The sequence below is a fragment of the Magallana gigas genome, chromosome 6 (assembly GCF_963853765.1).
Source record: "Magallana gigas chromosome 6, xbMagGiga1.1, whole genome shotgun sequence".
NCBI classification, from domain to species: Eukaryota; Metazoa; Mollusca; class Bivalvia; order Ostreida; family Ostreidae; genus Magallana; species Magallana gigas.
Window position 1 is genome coordinate 14,317,168 of NC_088858.1, and position 14,408 is coordinate 14,331,575.

The following is a 14,408-nucleotide window of genomic DNA, read 5'->3' on the forward strand; positions in this document are numbered from 1 at the left end:
GTAAATTCTGAGTTGAAAAAAATCATTTTCTTTGATAAAAATATACAACATAATGAAATACAAATACGTAAAGGAGAGTATTTCAATGACGAATGATAGCATGATAATGACATGAAACCAACAAAACGAAATTATGCTAAAATTACAACTTTAAATATATACATATAATTTTATTGATATTTTTCTCACACACACACCTAACAATATGATATTGTATGCTACCGAAAATGTCCGTTTGTTTTTTGACATTTAAGCGAGGAACAAACTAGGTACATACAGTATATACATTTTAAATGAGAATGATGGAGTAATTTGTCCCGTTTCTGAACACATACAAAAATAAAACAAAAACGCATTGAGACAGAGCTACGATTTACAGTTACATGGGAAACTATACACAACATTTTATCCGCTTTTTCATCTCGCCATTCAATCTTTATAAATATAATTAGGATGATAACCATATTTTCTGAATTATAGTTAACACAAGACAATATGAATTTTACAAGCCAGCGTTTTGAAATAGTATTATTTGGAGCTTCATGAATGGATCCGTTTCTGGGTCTTCCTCTTTGTTTTCCCTTGGTTGTAGTAATCATCTCATCGCGCATTTTTATCTGAGCTTGATCTAGATAAACACAACATAACAAAGTTATCCGTACATATTAGATTTTTATTTTTCATCCATTGCTTTATCGCTGATTCTTACTTCATGTAAATTCATGTAAATCTTTGATTACTAGATTTAAAACAATATTCTATTGCGTTTGCTCTGATATTAAAACAGATATACAGTTACTTAAAGATTCAAATCACGTTATTTTTAACATGCGTAAGAGTATTAATCGGAAGTACAATTCGCTGACTAAGAGTTATGTGTATTTATGTCTTTGCTTTAGGGAATTCAACAAAACGGTGCGTTTTGTCCTATTTATCATGTCAATTGGATGTGCCATAACACTTTCGCATTACATTAACATGAAGCTGGCAGATGATATTACCTGTTGATCATTCATTTTAAAGGAATACTTGTTCTTAAGTCGTGATCCGATATCCCGTGGCGAACACATTGTAATTTCTCTTCCCTTCTCTTATGTTTTTCATATGTCTTTCACCCTGGTTTTGCTCTTTTTTCGATATCGGTGTTGTATTTCCTCTCTTTCAAGTACCATGCTAAATGTTCAAGGCAGTCCTTGACCAGACGAACAAAGAACTGAAACCCACCTTTGACTACATGGAAGGAGAAGAAGGTGTTCAAGGAATGGACAAACGGATTGATCTCCAATATTTCCAAAGAAGGCAACTTACAGGAATGCACTAATTGGAATGGGGATACTTTACTACCACCAGCCAGCAAAGTACTTAGCAGAATCCTCATCAACAGAATACAGACCGTGCGACAAGGAAAAATCTTCATCAACAGAATACTAAACCTTAGGAAGAGGAACCAGGGTTCCGGGGAGGGAGAGGGACTGCAGTCAGGTCTTTATCCTCCAGAATATCCTGGAGCAAGCCAACGAGTAGAATGCCATCTTGTACATCCATTTTGTGAGAAAACATTCGAATCGGTACACGGAGACAGCCTAAGAACCCCCCCCCCCCCAAAAAAAAAAATTAACTGATTAAGATATCCAAAGCTCTGCATGATGATTTTCAGTGCTACGTAGTTAAGATCAACGAGATCACATGCCCTTATCCTGTAATAAACTGAGTCAAACAAGGCTGCTGAATGCCAGGTTTCTTGTTCCTCCTCATCATAGACTGGGTAATGCAACAGACAGTCAATGAACAGAGAACAGGAATTCGCAAGAACTTCACTACTATGCTTGAAGACCTTGATTTTGCAGACGAATATGCCCTTCTGTCATCAATAATGAACCATCTCAACCCAAGACACCAAAGCTGGAAGACAAATCAGCAAATGTTGAAGTTAAACTGAATGCCATGAAATGCAAAGTGTTGAAAGTGAACAGAAGAGTGGGAAATAGAGAAGCAGAAGAAGTTTACAGCTTCACATACCTTGACCCCAATGTCAGGTTGGCGAGAGCACGACAGGCTTCAGGAAGAGAATAGCGATGGTCGGTGCATCCTTCAGGAGGCTAGAAAACATCTCGAAGGTCGCGGATATATGTAGAAATAACAAAATCTCCTTTTTCAAATGCTTGGTCGTGTCCGTATTGCTAATATATAGATGTGATACTTGGAAGCTCACCAAGACAGAAGAAAAGAGGATAGACACCTTTCAGACCAGGTGCCTTGGAAGAGTTCTTTAGACAAGTCGGAACAAACATATTCCTAACAAGACAGTCCTTGAGATGACAGAGGCAGAAACATTAGTTGTGGGGTGAGGCGATGGAACTGAATCGGTCAAGTTCCTAGAAAGGATCCAACGGATGATTGTGCTGTGGCACTCGGGTGGACGCCTAAGGGTAGAAGGAAAAAGGCTGACCAAAATCAACATGGCGGCGGATGGTGGAGATTGAGTGGAACAATGCAGGCTGGAGCTCGTGGAATTCGGCACGCCGTGCAATCTTAGACCGGCATTTATCGAAAGACGATGTCCAAGCCTTATGTACCTTCTCGGGCGAAGAGAATTGAGGTTAAGGTAAGGTCAAGTACCATCTAGAACAATAGGAAAGAGTAATATTGGGAGAGATCACGTGACCTTGTTCAAGTATGGAAGCTTAAATTTAAGCTTTGCATTTTTGGCCAGTTTTATGAAATTTATCACTATCGTATCCGTTTATCTTGGCCTATAATTCATTTTTAGCTCACCTGAGCTAAAAGCTCAAGCGAGCTATTCTGATCACATTTTGTCTGACGTCCGTCTGTCCGTCCGTCTGTCCGTCCGTCTGTCCGTAAACTTTTCACATTTTCAACATCTTCTCAAGAACTACTGGGCCAATTTCAACCAAACTTGGCACAAATCATCCTTAGGCAAAGGGGATTCAAAGTTGTGAAAATTAAGGGCCACACCCGTTTTCAAGGGGAGATAATTAGAAATTAATGAAAAATTTCGAGAAATTTTCAAAAATCTTCTTCTCAAGAACCATACAGCCAGGAAAGCTGAAACTTGTGTGATAGCATCCTCAGGTAGTGGAAATTCAAAATTGTGAAAATCATGACCCCTGGGGGTAAGGTGGGGCCACAATGGGGGTCAAAGTTTTACATAGGAATATATAGAGTAAATCTTTTAAAATCTTCTCAGAAACTAATCAGCCAGATGATTCTTTATAATTGATAAGGCTTTGGCTCCAGGACAATTCTTCGGCCTCACAAGAAGGTTCAGAGTTCGATGTAGCTTTATATCCCATATATAAACAATTATTAAGGATCTTTTTGAGAACTGCAATACTCATAATGTGATATGACTATAAAATCAGCCTGTTAGAAAAGGGACGAATGATTATAAACATAAGAATATCCAGGGGGAAAAATGGATTTTATTTATACAGGATCTACATGTATTATTGTATATTGTCCAGATAGTTTGTATTATGACTCCATTAAGCTGATTTTATCATACCTATTGTTCCTCAGGTGAGCGATGTGGCCCATGGGCCTCTTGTTGGGACTTGTGGTAGTACAGAGAAAGCGATCTGTGGAAATTGTGTTTGCATTCTGAGTATTTGGATGTTAAAAATGCCGGAACCAGGGGTAGTGGAACAAACAAAAAGACTCATGATAAGTGCTCACCGAGACAAACACCGGCTGCTACATGTAACAAAGCACCCAGTCCCGGACTACCGTTAGACAATCAACCAACGAGACCAAAGCTCTCAATTGACGATTTGGAGGCCTCTTTTGAAACGATTGAAAACGACTAATGGGGAAACAATACGGGTATCCATACCCAATTAGAATCAATCTCCAAACAAAATCAGGGCACCTATGAAGAAATTGCAGCTCTACGTATAGAAAATACACAGCTTAGGAGGGAGTTGGATCTGCTTAAAGCCGTAGTTATCAGGATGGACCGACGAATGACAGTATTAGATGACGGTATAACGGACCTCCGTAGTAGATCCGTGCAGGACAATATTTTTATCCCCACACCCCAAATGAGAACCTGGCTGTAACGATGCCTAAAATTTTCCGAGAAACCCTTGGGATAGACGTGGACTTTGTACGTATACACAGAAATGGTGTAAGGGCACAACATAACGGAAAACCTGTATCCATAACGGCAAAATTGTCTGACCGCTCAAAAAAAGATGAAATACTTCATGAAAACCAAAAAAAAAAAAAAACGAAAAAAAGAAACTACCCTTCTTTATTTCCCCACAGCAACCACATTCTATAGTGGCCACAAAAAACAAAACTTATGACAAATTTAACTCTCTCCGCAGGCAGAATATTTCTGCAAAGTTGCACTGAGACTACATTCTTTTGGGGGACGGTTCTAGCTACAAAGAGGAAGTTCCAATCATCACAAATGCTGACGCACTCCAGATCACACCGGAGCAGACGCAAGACCTGGACTCTTTTGAAGTTAAATCTACTGATCCAGTTGTGAAAGACGGGCCCGAGTTCTCCGCGATCGGCGTCATAGTGCATACGGTAGAGGATGTGCAAAATATGTACCGCAAAGTTTGTATAGATCCGTACACGGCCGCCGCCAATAGCCGTATCCTCGTCTACAGGTTCAGAAGGGAAGACGGCAAAACAGTGGAAAACTACCATGACGATGATGAGCACGGTGCTGGACGTCGGTTTCTTCGGTATATGCAGGAAAGCGAGATCCATAATTCGGCATTTGTCGTCACCAGATGGATGGGAGATGGTCACATCGGTCCCCAAAGATTCACAATTATGGAATCGTTGATGAACGATTTGGCAAACGACCTAGGCAGTGACTAGAGAAATGTGACCTGCTATACTTTGTGCTGTTCTTTTCTTCTCTTGTCTTATAGGAACCTAAAAAAACGTTTATACTCCTGAAACTGTCGCATCTATGCATTGTATGACATATATACATGTTTAATAGTTATATAAAGTGCACCAATATCCTCTCTACATCACCTCCTGCGCTTTCTATCCGGATACAACAAACACTGGGATTTATATCAAAATTATATATTCAATTTTTTTTTAATTTTTTTTCTGACATAAAATATTTAGCGCATTTCTTTCTGCTTATTTTAACTCCTTTTCGTCGCAATCAAGAGGTGTCGCAATACTTTTTAACAATAACTTTGATTTTATCGTACATAGAAAAAAAATCTGATGATACAGGTAAATTTCTGGCTCTGGATCTTACAATTGAAAATAGTCGCATAAGTTTAATAACATTATATGGACCTAATGAAGATGATCCCAATTTTAATGAAAAAATCAGAGGCACATTTGAAGAATTTAACAATAGACACACTATTGTTGTTGGTGATTTTAATTTAGTTATAAATCCAGATCTAGACTACACAAATTATTTGCACATTAATAACCCAAAAGCACGCGAAAAGGTACTAGAAATGGTTTCTACTCATAATCTACTAGATGTATTTAGAGAAATAAGTCCTGACGAACTTAGATATACCTGGAGAAAACCAAACCCTTTTAAACAAGCACGCTTAGATTTTTTTCTGATATCCCAATCTCTTCTAAGTATGATTGAAGAGTGCAATATTTTAACAAGTTACAGATCTGATCATTCTCCAGTAATGCTAAACCTGAAATTTAATGAATTTAAACATGGTAAAGGTCTTTGGAAGTTTAATAGCTCTTTTTTACAGGACATTGAATATATAGAAGCAATTCAGCAGATAGTTTCGAATATAAAGGCATATTACTCCTTACCTATCTATAACAAAAGTAATATAGAGAATATTACAGATGAAGAAATTCAATTCATAATAGACGATCAACTTTTTCTTGAGACTTTGCTATTAGAAATTAGAGGAAAAACTATATCTTACTCAAGTTATAAAAAAAAGAAAAGTAATGAAAAAGAAAAAAACCTTATTACAGAAATAACTAAATTAGAAATAAACTATGAACGAAATTTACACTCTATGCAGAACAAAAAGAAATAATTAGAAAATATTCGAAATCACAAACTTATGGGAAATATAATAAGATCACGTGCAAAATGGTTAGACGAAGGTGAAAAACCCACAAATTACTTTTTAAACTTAGAAAACAGACATTATACAAACAAAATCATTCCCAAACTTATAAATGAAGACAACAACAAGGATAATATTACTGAACAGTCTGAAATATTAAATGAAGTTGAGTCATTTTATAAAACTCTTAACACAAGAAATACCTACAGTAACAATGAATATAATCTTAATGAACTTTAAGTAGAAACAACTGTGGATAAGCTTAATTATGCAGAAATGATATCATTAGAGGGTGAAATTACCCACAGAGAAGCAGCCTCTGTTTTGATAAATATGTTAAACAATAAAAGTCCAGGAAGCGATGGATTTACAACAGAATTTTTCTAATTTTTTTGGAAACAATTAAAGCATTTTATTGTAAGATCATTAAATTTTTGATATAAAAAGGGGGAATTATCTGTAACACAAAGACAAGGAATTATAACATCTATACCAAAAGAAGGCAAAAGTAAATTCTATATTAAGAACTGGCGACCAATAACATTATTAAACGTAGTTTATAAAATAGGATCTGGCTGTATAGCACAGAGAATAAAAAATATATTAGAGAAAATTATTTGTACTGATCAGACAGGTTTTATTCCAGGGAGATACATAGGAGAAAATACTAGGTTAATATTTGAATTAATGCATAATGTAGAAGAAAATAATATTCCAGGTCTTTTGTTGTAAGTGGACTTTCAAAAAGCCTTTGACACTATTTCATGGAAATTCATAGACAAAGCTCTCTCTTTTTTTAATTTTGGTCCATCAATCAAAAAATGGATATCTGTCTTTCAAAGTAAAACATTATCTGCAGTAACACAGGCAGGATGTCTGTCAATTTTTTTCAAACTCGAACGTGGATGTCGTCTAGGCGACCCAATCCCAATATCCCTATATCTATTTCTTATTTGTGCAGAAATTCTGTCAATAAAAATTAAAATAATAAAAACATAAAAGGCATCAAAATAAACAATACTGAATATCTTATCTCTCAATATGCTGATGATACTGTTTTAATCTTAGACGGCTCTGAAAATTCATTAAATGAAGCAATCAAAGAGTTAAACATGTTTTATGCATTATCGGATGTAAAGATTAATCTATCAAAAACTCAAGCAACATGGATTGGAGTAAAAAGTACTCAATAGAGAAAATGTGCAAAAACATTAACCTCAAATGGACAACAACTTTTAAACTTCTAGGCATACACTTTGATGTAGATTTAACAAAAATCCTAAAAATGAATTATGATAAAAAACTAGTGAAAATTAAAAATACAATTAAATACTGGGAAAAGAGAATAATAACTCCTCTAAGAAAAATTACACTTATTAAATCTCTATTAATCTCACAGTTAAATCATCTTTTTATCTCATTACCTACTCCCTCAAGTTATTTTCTAAAACAACTAAAAGAAATACTTTTTAACTTTCTCTGGAATTCCAAGGTTGATAAAATTAAAAGAAAGCAAATAACACGAGAATATGAAATGGGGGGACTGAAAATGGTTGATATAGAAAATTATATTAAAGGATTGAAATCCTCATGGATCAAACGAATTGTAAATGGCAACAAGGCAAAATGGATACAACTATAAGAACACCAAATAAATCTTGATAAAACCCTACATTTAGGTTCAGACTATATGAATACATTATTAAAGAAATTGAAAAATCCTTTTTGGAAAGACACATTAATAGCCTTCCAAAATATACAAGAGAAAACTGAAATAACAACATGGAATGAATTTATCAACCAGCCAATGTGGTATAATATAAATATATAAATAGGAAACAAGCCTCTTTTCTATGAACAATGGTTTAAAGGGACTTGGACACGATTTGACTTTAATTTTTCAAATTTCATTTTTCCATTTTAAATGTTTATACCACAGGGGCATCGTATCCGCGCTACACTCTATGACATATATATAATAATACACAAGGGAAGAATCGAAAGTAGGACACGATTTGTAAACAATGTCAAAAACAACTTACTTCACAAAAGTTACGCAAATCCTCGCACACAATGTTGCAAATGTTGTCAAAAAACACGTTCACACTCAAATATTCCTAATAAACTCGGTAAAAAGCGTTTTTATCCCATTAAAACCGCTGTCTGCAGCAGAAACCCAATCTCTTCGCCCAAGAAAAGATAACTCTGTACTTTCTCTCTATATATGTTCAGTAATGATAGTAGAAATTTCGGCAGTAAACTGTGTAAAATGTCTGGGGAAATTTTCGTCGTATATGTTACTACCGTAAGCATAATAAGTTAACATGCGTTCCAATATATTTGGCATGTACTTTAATTAGCGTAATTTAAAAAACAAATTAATATATTTCCTATCATTTAATCTTTTGTAGAAACGTAAATATACTAGGCTAGTAATTTGATATTGACAATTAAAACAATGCTGAAATTCTTAGGCAACGACAATTAATTTTGAAGGTTTAAATTGGAATAATTGCAAAGACAAAAAATTATTTATGAGTATTTTAATTATTGAATAAAAAAATAATATAATTTTTTTTTATGTGAACACCAACGTAGTTTTCCATTAACATTTTAGAGAAGAAAAAAATATTTAAAATTTCCCCAGACATTTTACAGTTTACCGCCGAAATTTCTACTATCATTACTGAACATATAGAGAGAGAAAGTACAGAGTTATCTTTTCTTGGGCGAAGAGATTGGGTTTCTGCAGCAGACAGCGGTTTTAATGGGATAAAAACGCTTTTTACCGAGTTTATTAGGAATATTTGAGTGTGAACGTGTTTTTTGACAACATTTGCAACAATGTGTGCGAGGATTTGCGTAACTTTTGTGAAGTAAGTTGTTTTTTGACATTGTTTACAATTCGTGTCCTACTTTCGATTCTTCCCTTGTGTATTATTATATATATGTCCTAGAGTGTAGAGCGGATACGATGCCCCTGTGTTTATACTGATAAATATAGAAGTTTATAATGCTATGTCAAAATTTGAAAGTCAAATATCAAATTATAAGCAAGATACAGAGTTCACAATTCTTTGTTTTGTAAACAAAGCTCAATATTGTCAATTTTTACATATGTGTTGTATTGGTGTAAGTTTCAATCAAATGTATCTTTCTTTTGTTGATAATAGTATTTATGAAGATAATGAATTAGTTTAAATTGTTTTTACGTGTCATTTTGTCTAAGAAATGGTAATTTTCTACATTACATTTTTTGTAAACAACTATAAAACTCGAGCTTTGTTTACATTAAAACCAATTTTTACCTCTGCATCTCGCTTGTAACTTGACTTTAACATTCAATATTTTGGTCAATCATTTAAAATGCACCAGTTCACCATTTTATACATAAAAAATAAAAATAAAAATTTTGATCTTAAATCGTGTCCAAGTCCCTTTAAGAAAAAAATATTACTTATATCTGATATTTTGGATGAAAATGGTATAATATACAGTAGTGCCGAACTTAAAACAAAATTTGACCTAAAAACCAATTTCCTCAATAATGCAAGTTTACATAAAGCCATTAAAGGTGAAATGAAAATTTTGAATATTAAACCCGGCAGTGAGAATCTTAAACCCAGTATACCATCTTATATTGTACCATTTTGTTCTTCAAAGAAAGGAACCAAACCTATGTACAACATTCTATGTAAAGGACAAGTTATACCATTTGGACAATGTAATGGGAAAAACATTTTGTAATTAATGATTATCAATGGAAAAAAATCTATGGTATGCCTTTTCAGTGTACAAAAAGCTCTAAACTCCTATGGTTACAATACAGAATTAATCAGTTCATACTGACAACCAATACCACTCTTTATAAATATGGCAAAAAAGATACAAAACTATGCTCATTTTGCAACCTAGAGGATGAAACTATAAAACATTTTATGTGGGATTGTACCTATCTATATTTAAAAATCATTGCTTAGATAACAGCGCACACTATGCCACAAACAGTTTTACATTTATTTTAGTAAATCTTGCATCATATGCCAAAGAAGAAAATATTATATCAATGGTCATTAAATCATATATCTATAGAAAACGCTGATTAAATGAAACCCTAACAATTAAAGGATTACTTTCAGATATTAGAACACATCTCACCACTGTAAACTACCTTGATACAAAAAAACGTAAATTTGAAAACTTTAACAGAAAATGGCAGAAATTGTTATTTAGGTTTTTTGTTCTGTTTTGTTTTTTCTTATACCTCCCCTTTTGAAAATCCTGTTAAATTGTAATTTTTTAGTAAAAAGTGACCTCGTTCCTTTAATGGTCAATTGTCGATGGGGAAAATGAAATTTTGTACTCGAGAATGGTGTGAGAATTAATATTCTTGGCGCATTTGACTTGCAAAGTGTCGACGTGATTTTTAATCCTCATTTCACTGTTCGTCGTCAGAGTTGAGTAAATCACGCTGATGCACAGCACCATGTTTTAAGACGGCAATACAGGAAGAAATAACAATCAACATAAAGGGATATATCTGGCATAAATTAATCCGTAGTTTGAAAAAAACAACCTTTGAAAGGAAAAAAGGTATCAGTGTAGTACAATATGTATGTGGATGAAAAACAATAAAATTATTAAACAAAATCACATTAGGGCATCGTCCTCTGTATCTGTGTGCAGTAGATTTAGGTTCGTAATGTCAATATACTCCACCCTCTTTAAAAACTAGGCTTGCAAAACAGGTCCAAATTAACTTTCATTGTATAGAGAATATTAGTAATTTCAATATTAGAATTATTAGCCAGCTTCAAACTCGGAAAACAACCTCGGATATGTTTTTCGAGCTTTCCAAAAAGGCCCGAGTAGATACGATTGGTTTAAATTAGAGTAGATACAGAATGATTAAAGCACAGTCAATGACAATGCCTGTGCCGATGTGAGGCCAACTCTAGATTCACCATGCTAAATTGTTCCACCCCACTCACAACACAATTTCAGTGCAATGTTTTGCCTTCCTTTTAATAATTAGTCGATTCAGAAAATTAAACTAATGGTTGATAAATCAACTTTGGTGTTTTATTACGGCGCTAGCTCAGCAATCTTTCTAAACGATATGGTTGTATTAATACAAAGGCAAATCAGTTCCGTATTTTTTTTAAAGAGAGTTATGCTCTTAAATGGAAACACTTTTATGCATCGACGTTGCGATATAGGATATTATAACGTAAGTTTTCTCAGACAATTGAAATTTTGTTTAAGCAAGTAAATCACACTTCTAGAACTATCATCACATTGGTCACATAAGTAATGTTTACTATTGTCTTGGTTACGACCACGGCTTTTGTGTTCGACATATACTCCATATATTCAAATTATGTCCCCTCTTTCAAAGGGGAGACATATTGTTTTTGTCGATTTTCTTATTCTTCTTATTATGGTCTTCCGTTTCCAACGGAAGACCTTATTGTTATTGCTTTGTTTCTTTTTCCCTTTTATTATTTTTTTTTCTTACGCTTTTTTGTACAAGCGATTTCTTGAAAACGACTCGACCGATTTTCGTGAAAATTTCAGATCTTGTGGATACTGATTAAAACTTATGTGTAATTTTTTATTTTAATGACGTCATTTCTGTTCGGGAGATATTGACGTTTTAGCCATTTTTAGAGGGTTGGTTTTTCCGGCTATCTCCTCCTAAACGAAAAAAGATATTAAATTTAAATTTTCAGGGATTGTAGACGAAAGATTATAGATGTGTTCAAAGGCATTTATGGTTGTCTGGCTTCAAAGGCGTCGAAGCTCGCCTGGACCCGAAAATCGAGTTTGAAAAAACGACGTGATTTTTAATGGTTTTCGTTCCTTATCTCCTTGTCTGAAAACATTTTACCATAAGATATAGAGTAAATAAAATTTATATTTACAAGAGCATTTGTTTGATATCAACAAAAAGGGGCTGGTCCCTCAAATTAGGGATCAAAAAGGCTCTAAAGTCTCTCTTCCATGGCACTTTACTGAGAAATATTTTGTAATATGTTTAAGAAACAAAAATGTGTATCTTTCTCTTATAAAACTATACATTATAAATTTTTTATCATGCGTTACGTAATTTGGGGTTTTAAGGGTCCAGAAGTCCAAAACTTCGATCAGTTATATCTAAAAAAGGACAGATATTTTGAAAAGCAATATAGAATAAAAGATGCTAAGAATGATGTTTTAAACAATATTCAATCATAAAAGTTTCGTTATCTGGCCCCAATAAGGAGTTAAGGGGTCGGCCCCTGGAACGTCCTATCCCAGATAGCTCTAAAACGGCAACGAATTTCTAAACATTTATTGAACAAAATATTTTAATATCGAAAGACCTTTCTTATGATGCCAAGAAAAAAGGGGCTGGCCCTTCAATTTAGGGGTCAAAAGGGCTCCAAAGTCTTTCTTCCATAGCACTTTACTGAGAAATATTTTGTAATATGTATAAGAAGCAAAAATGGTCATCTTTTACTAATAAAACTAAACATTATAAAATTTTTATCATGCGTTACGTAATTTGGGGTTTTAAGGGTCCAGAAGTCCAAAACTTTGACCAATTATATCTCAAAAAGGACAGATATTTTGAAAAGCAATATAGAATAAAAGAAGCTTAGAATGATGTTTTAAACAATATTCACTCATAAAAGTTTCGTTATCTGGCCCCAATAAGGAGATAAAGGGTCGGCCTCTAAAACATACTATCCCAGATACTCAAAAACGGCAACGAATTTCTAAACACTTGTTGAACAACATATGTTTAATATCAAAAGACCTTTCAAATGATGTCAAGAAAAAGGGGCTGGCCCTTAAATTAAGGGGCCAAAAGGCTCTAAAGTCTTTCTTCCATAGCACTTTACTGAGAAATATTTTGAAAAGCAATATTGAATAATAAATGCTTAGAATGATGCGCTTGTCAATATTCAACCATCGAAATTTTGTCATACGGCCCCAATAAGGAAAGAAGGGGTTAGCCTCTAAAACGGCCTTTACAAAATAGCTCAAATACGGCTTAGAATTTCTAAACACTTGTTAAACAAAATATATTTAATATCAAAAGACCTATCTTTTTATTTTTAGGGACCATAAAGGCTCTGAAGTCTTTCTTTTATAGCACTTCACTGAAAAATATTTTTGTTATATGTTTAGGAAGCAATAATGTTCATCTCACATTTATTCAACAATAAATTATAATTATTGTTTCATGTGTTCCGTAATTAGGGGTTTTTAAGGGGTTTTAAGGGGCCAGAAGTCCAAAACTTTGATAACATATCTCAAACAGTACAAATATTTTTAAAGCATCATTCTGAAAATCAATATAGAATAAAAATGCTGAGAATGACGTTCCTAACATTATTCAACCATCAAAATTTTTTGTTGTTGCCCCGATAAGGAAATAAAGGGTCAAATATCAAAGTCAAGGTCATATAACCTTCAAAAAATGGTACGGAAGACCTCCTCGTTGCTCGCAACGAGATCGTGTCTAGTTCTTATTCTTCTTCATCCAAATTTGTCCAGGCCGTAACTTTAATACCTTTTGACATTAGGACTTCAAACTTGGAACATAGGTAGATGGTATTAAGAAGGAGTGCACGCCACCAACAGTTTTGACCTTGACCTATTTTGTTCTTCAAGGTCAAGCTTTTCATAAAAATATTGTCCGGACCATAACACAAGACTCCTTTAACATACAGACTTTTAACTTGTATCATAGATAGATGGTATATAACCTAGTTGAACCTTACCAAAATTTTTGACCTTGACCTAGAATTTTTATTTCAAGGTCATATTAGAAAAAACTTCATTGTTCAACTCCTGAATATACTTTGACAGAAGGACTTCAAACTTTAAACAAAGAACAATAATAATACACTTAGGTGTACTATTGAATATTCCTTGACCTTGTTTTACTCAAGGTCAAATTAAGAAAAAAAATAATAAAATTTTGTCTGGGTCGTAACTTTAATACCCTTTGACATTAAGACTCCAAACTTGTAACATAGGTAGATGGTATTGAGAAGGAGTGCACGCCCCCAACAGTTTTGACCTTGACCTATTTTGTTCTTCAAGGTCAAGCTTTTCATAAAAAATATTGTCCGGACCATAACACAAGACTCCTTTAACATACAGACTTGTAACTTGTATCATAGATAGACGGTAAATAACCTAGTTGAACCTTACCAAAATTTCCGACCTTGACCTTAAAAAAAATTTCAAGGTCATATTAGAAAAAACATCATTTTTTAATTCCTGATTATACTTTGACAGAAGGACTTCAAACTTTAAACAAAGAACAATAATAATACACTTAGGTGT

At 33.8% G+C, this 14,408-nt stretch overlaps 1 protein-coding gene across 1 annotated transcript; it reads left to right on the forward strand.

Annotated features, from left to right (window-relative positions):
- Positions 1-1,177: 1,177 nt before the first annotated feature.
- LOC136276140 (uncharacterized) lies at positions 1,178-4,860 on the forward strand. The gene is made up of 3 exons (XM_066087229.1): positions 1,178-1,299; positions 1,848-2,036; positions 4,407-4,860. Exons 1-3 carry the CDS (start codon positions 1,178-1,180, stop codon positions 4,858-4,860), a joined length of 765 nt encoding a protein of 254 aa, XP_065943301.1.
- Positions 4,861-14,408: the final 9,548 nt, after the last annotated feature.

Excerpts from the sequence above, each read along its gene's own strand:
- LOC136276140 (XM_066087229.1), top strand. The coding sequence starts at position 1,178 with ATGTTCAAGGCAGTCCTTGACCAGACGAACAAAGAACTGAAACCCACC. Across the intron at positions 1,300-1,847 it reads CTCCAATATTTCCAAAGAAG|ACGAATATGCCCTTCTGTCA; the intron begins GCAACTTACAGG and ends TTGATTTTGCAG. Across the intron at positions 2,037-4,406 it reads TACCTTGACCCCAATGTCAG|CTACAAAGAGGAAGTTCCAA; the intron begins GTTGGCGAGAGC and ends GGACGGTTCTAG.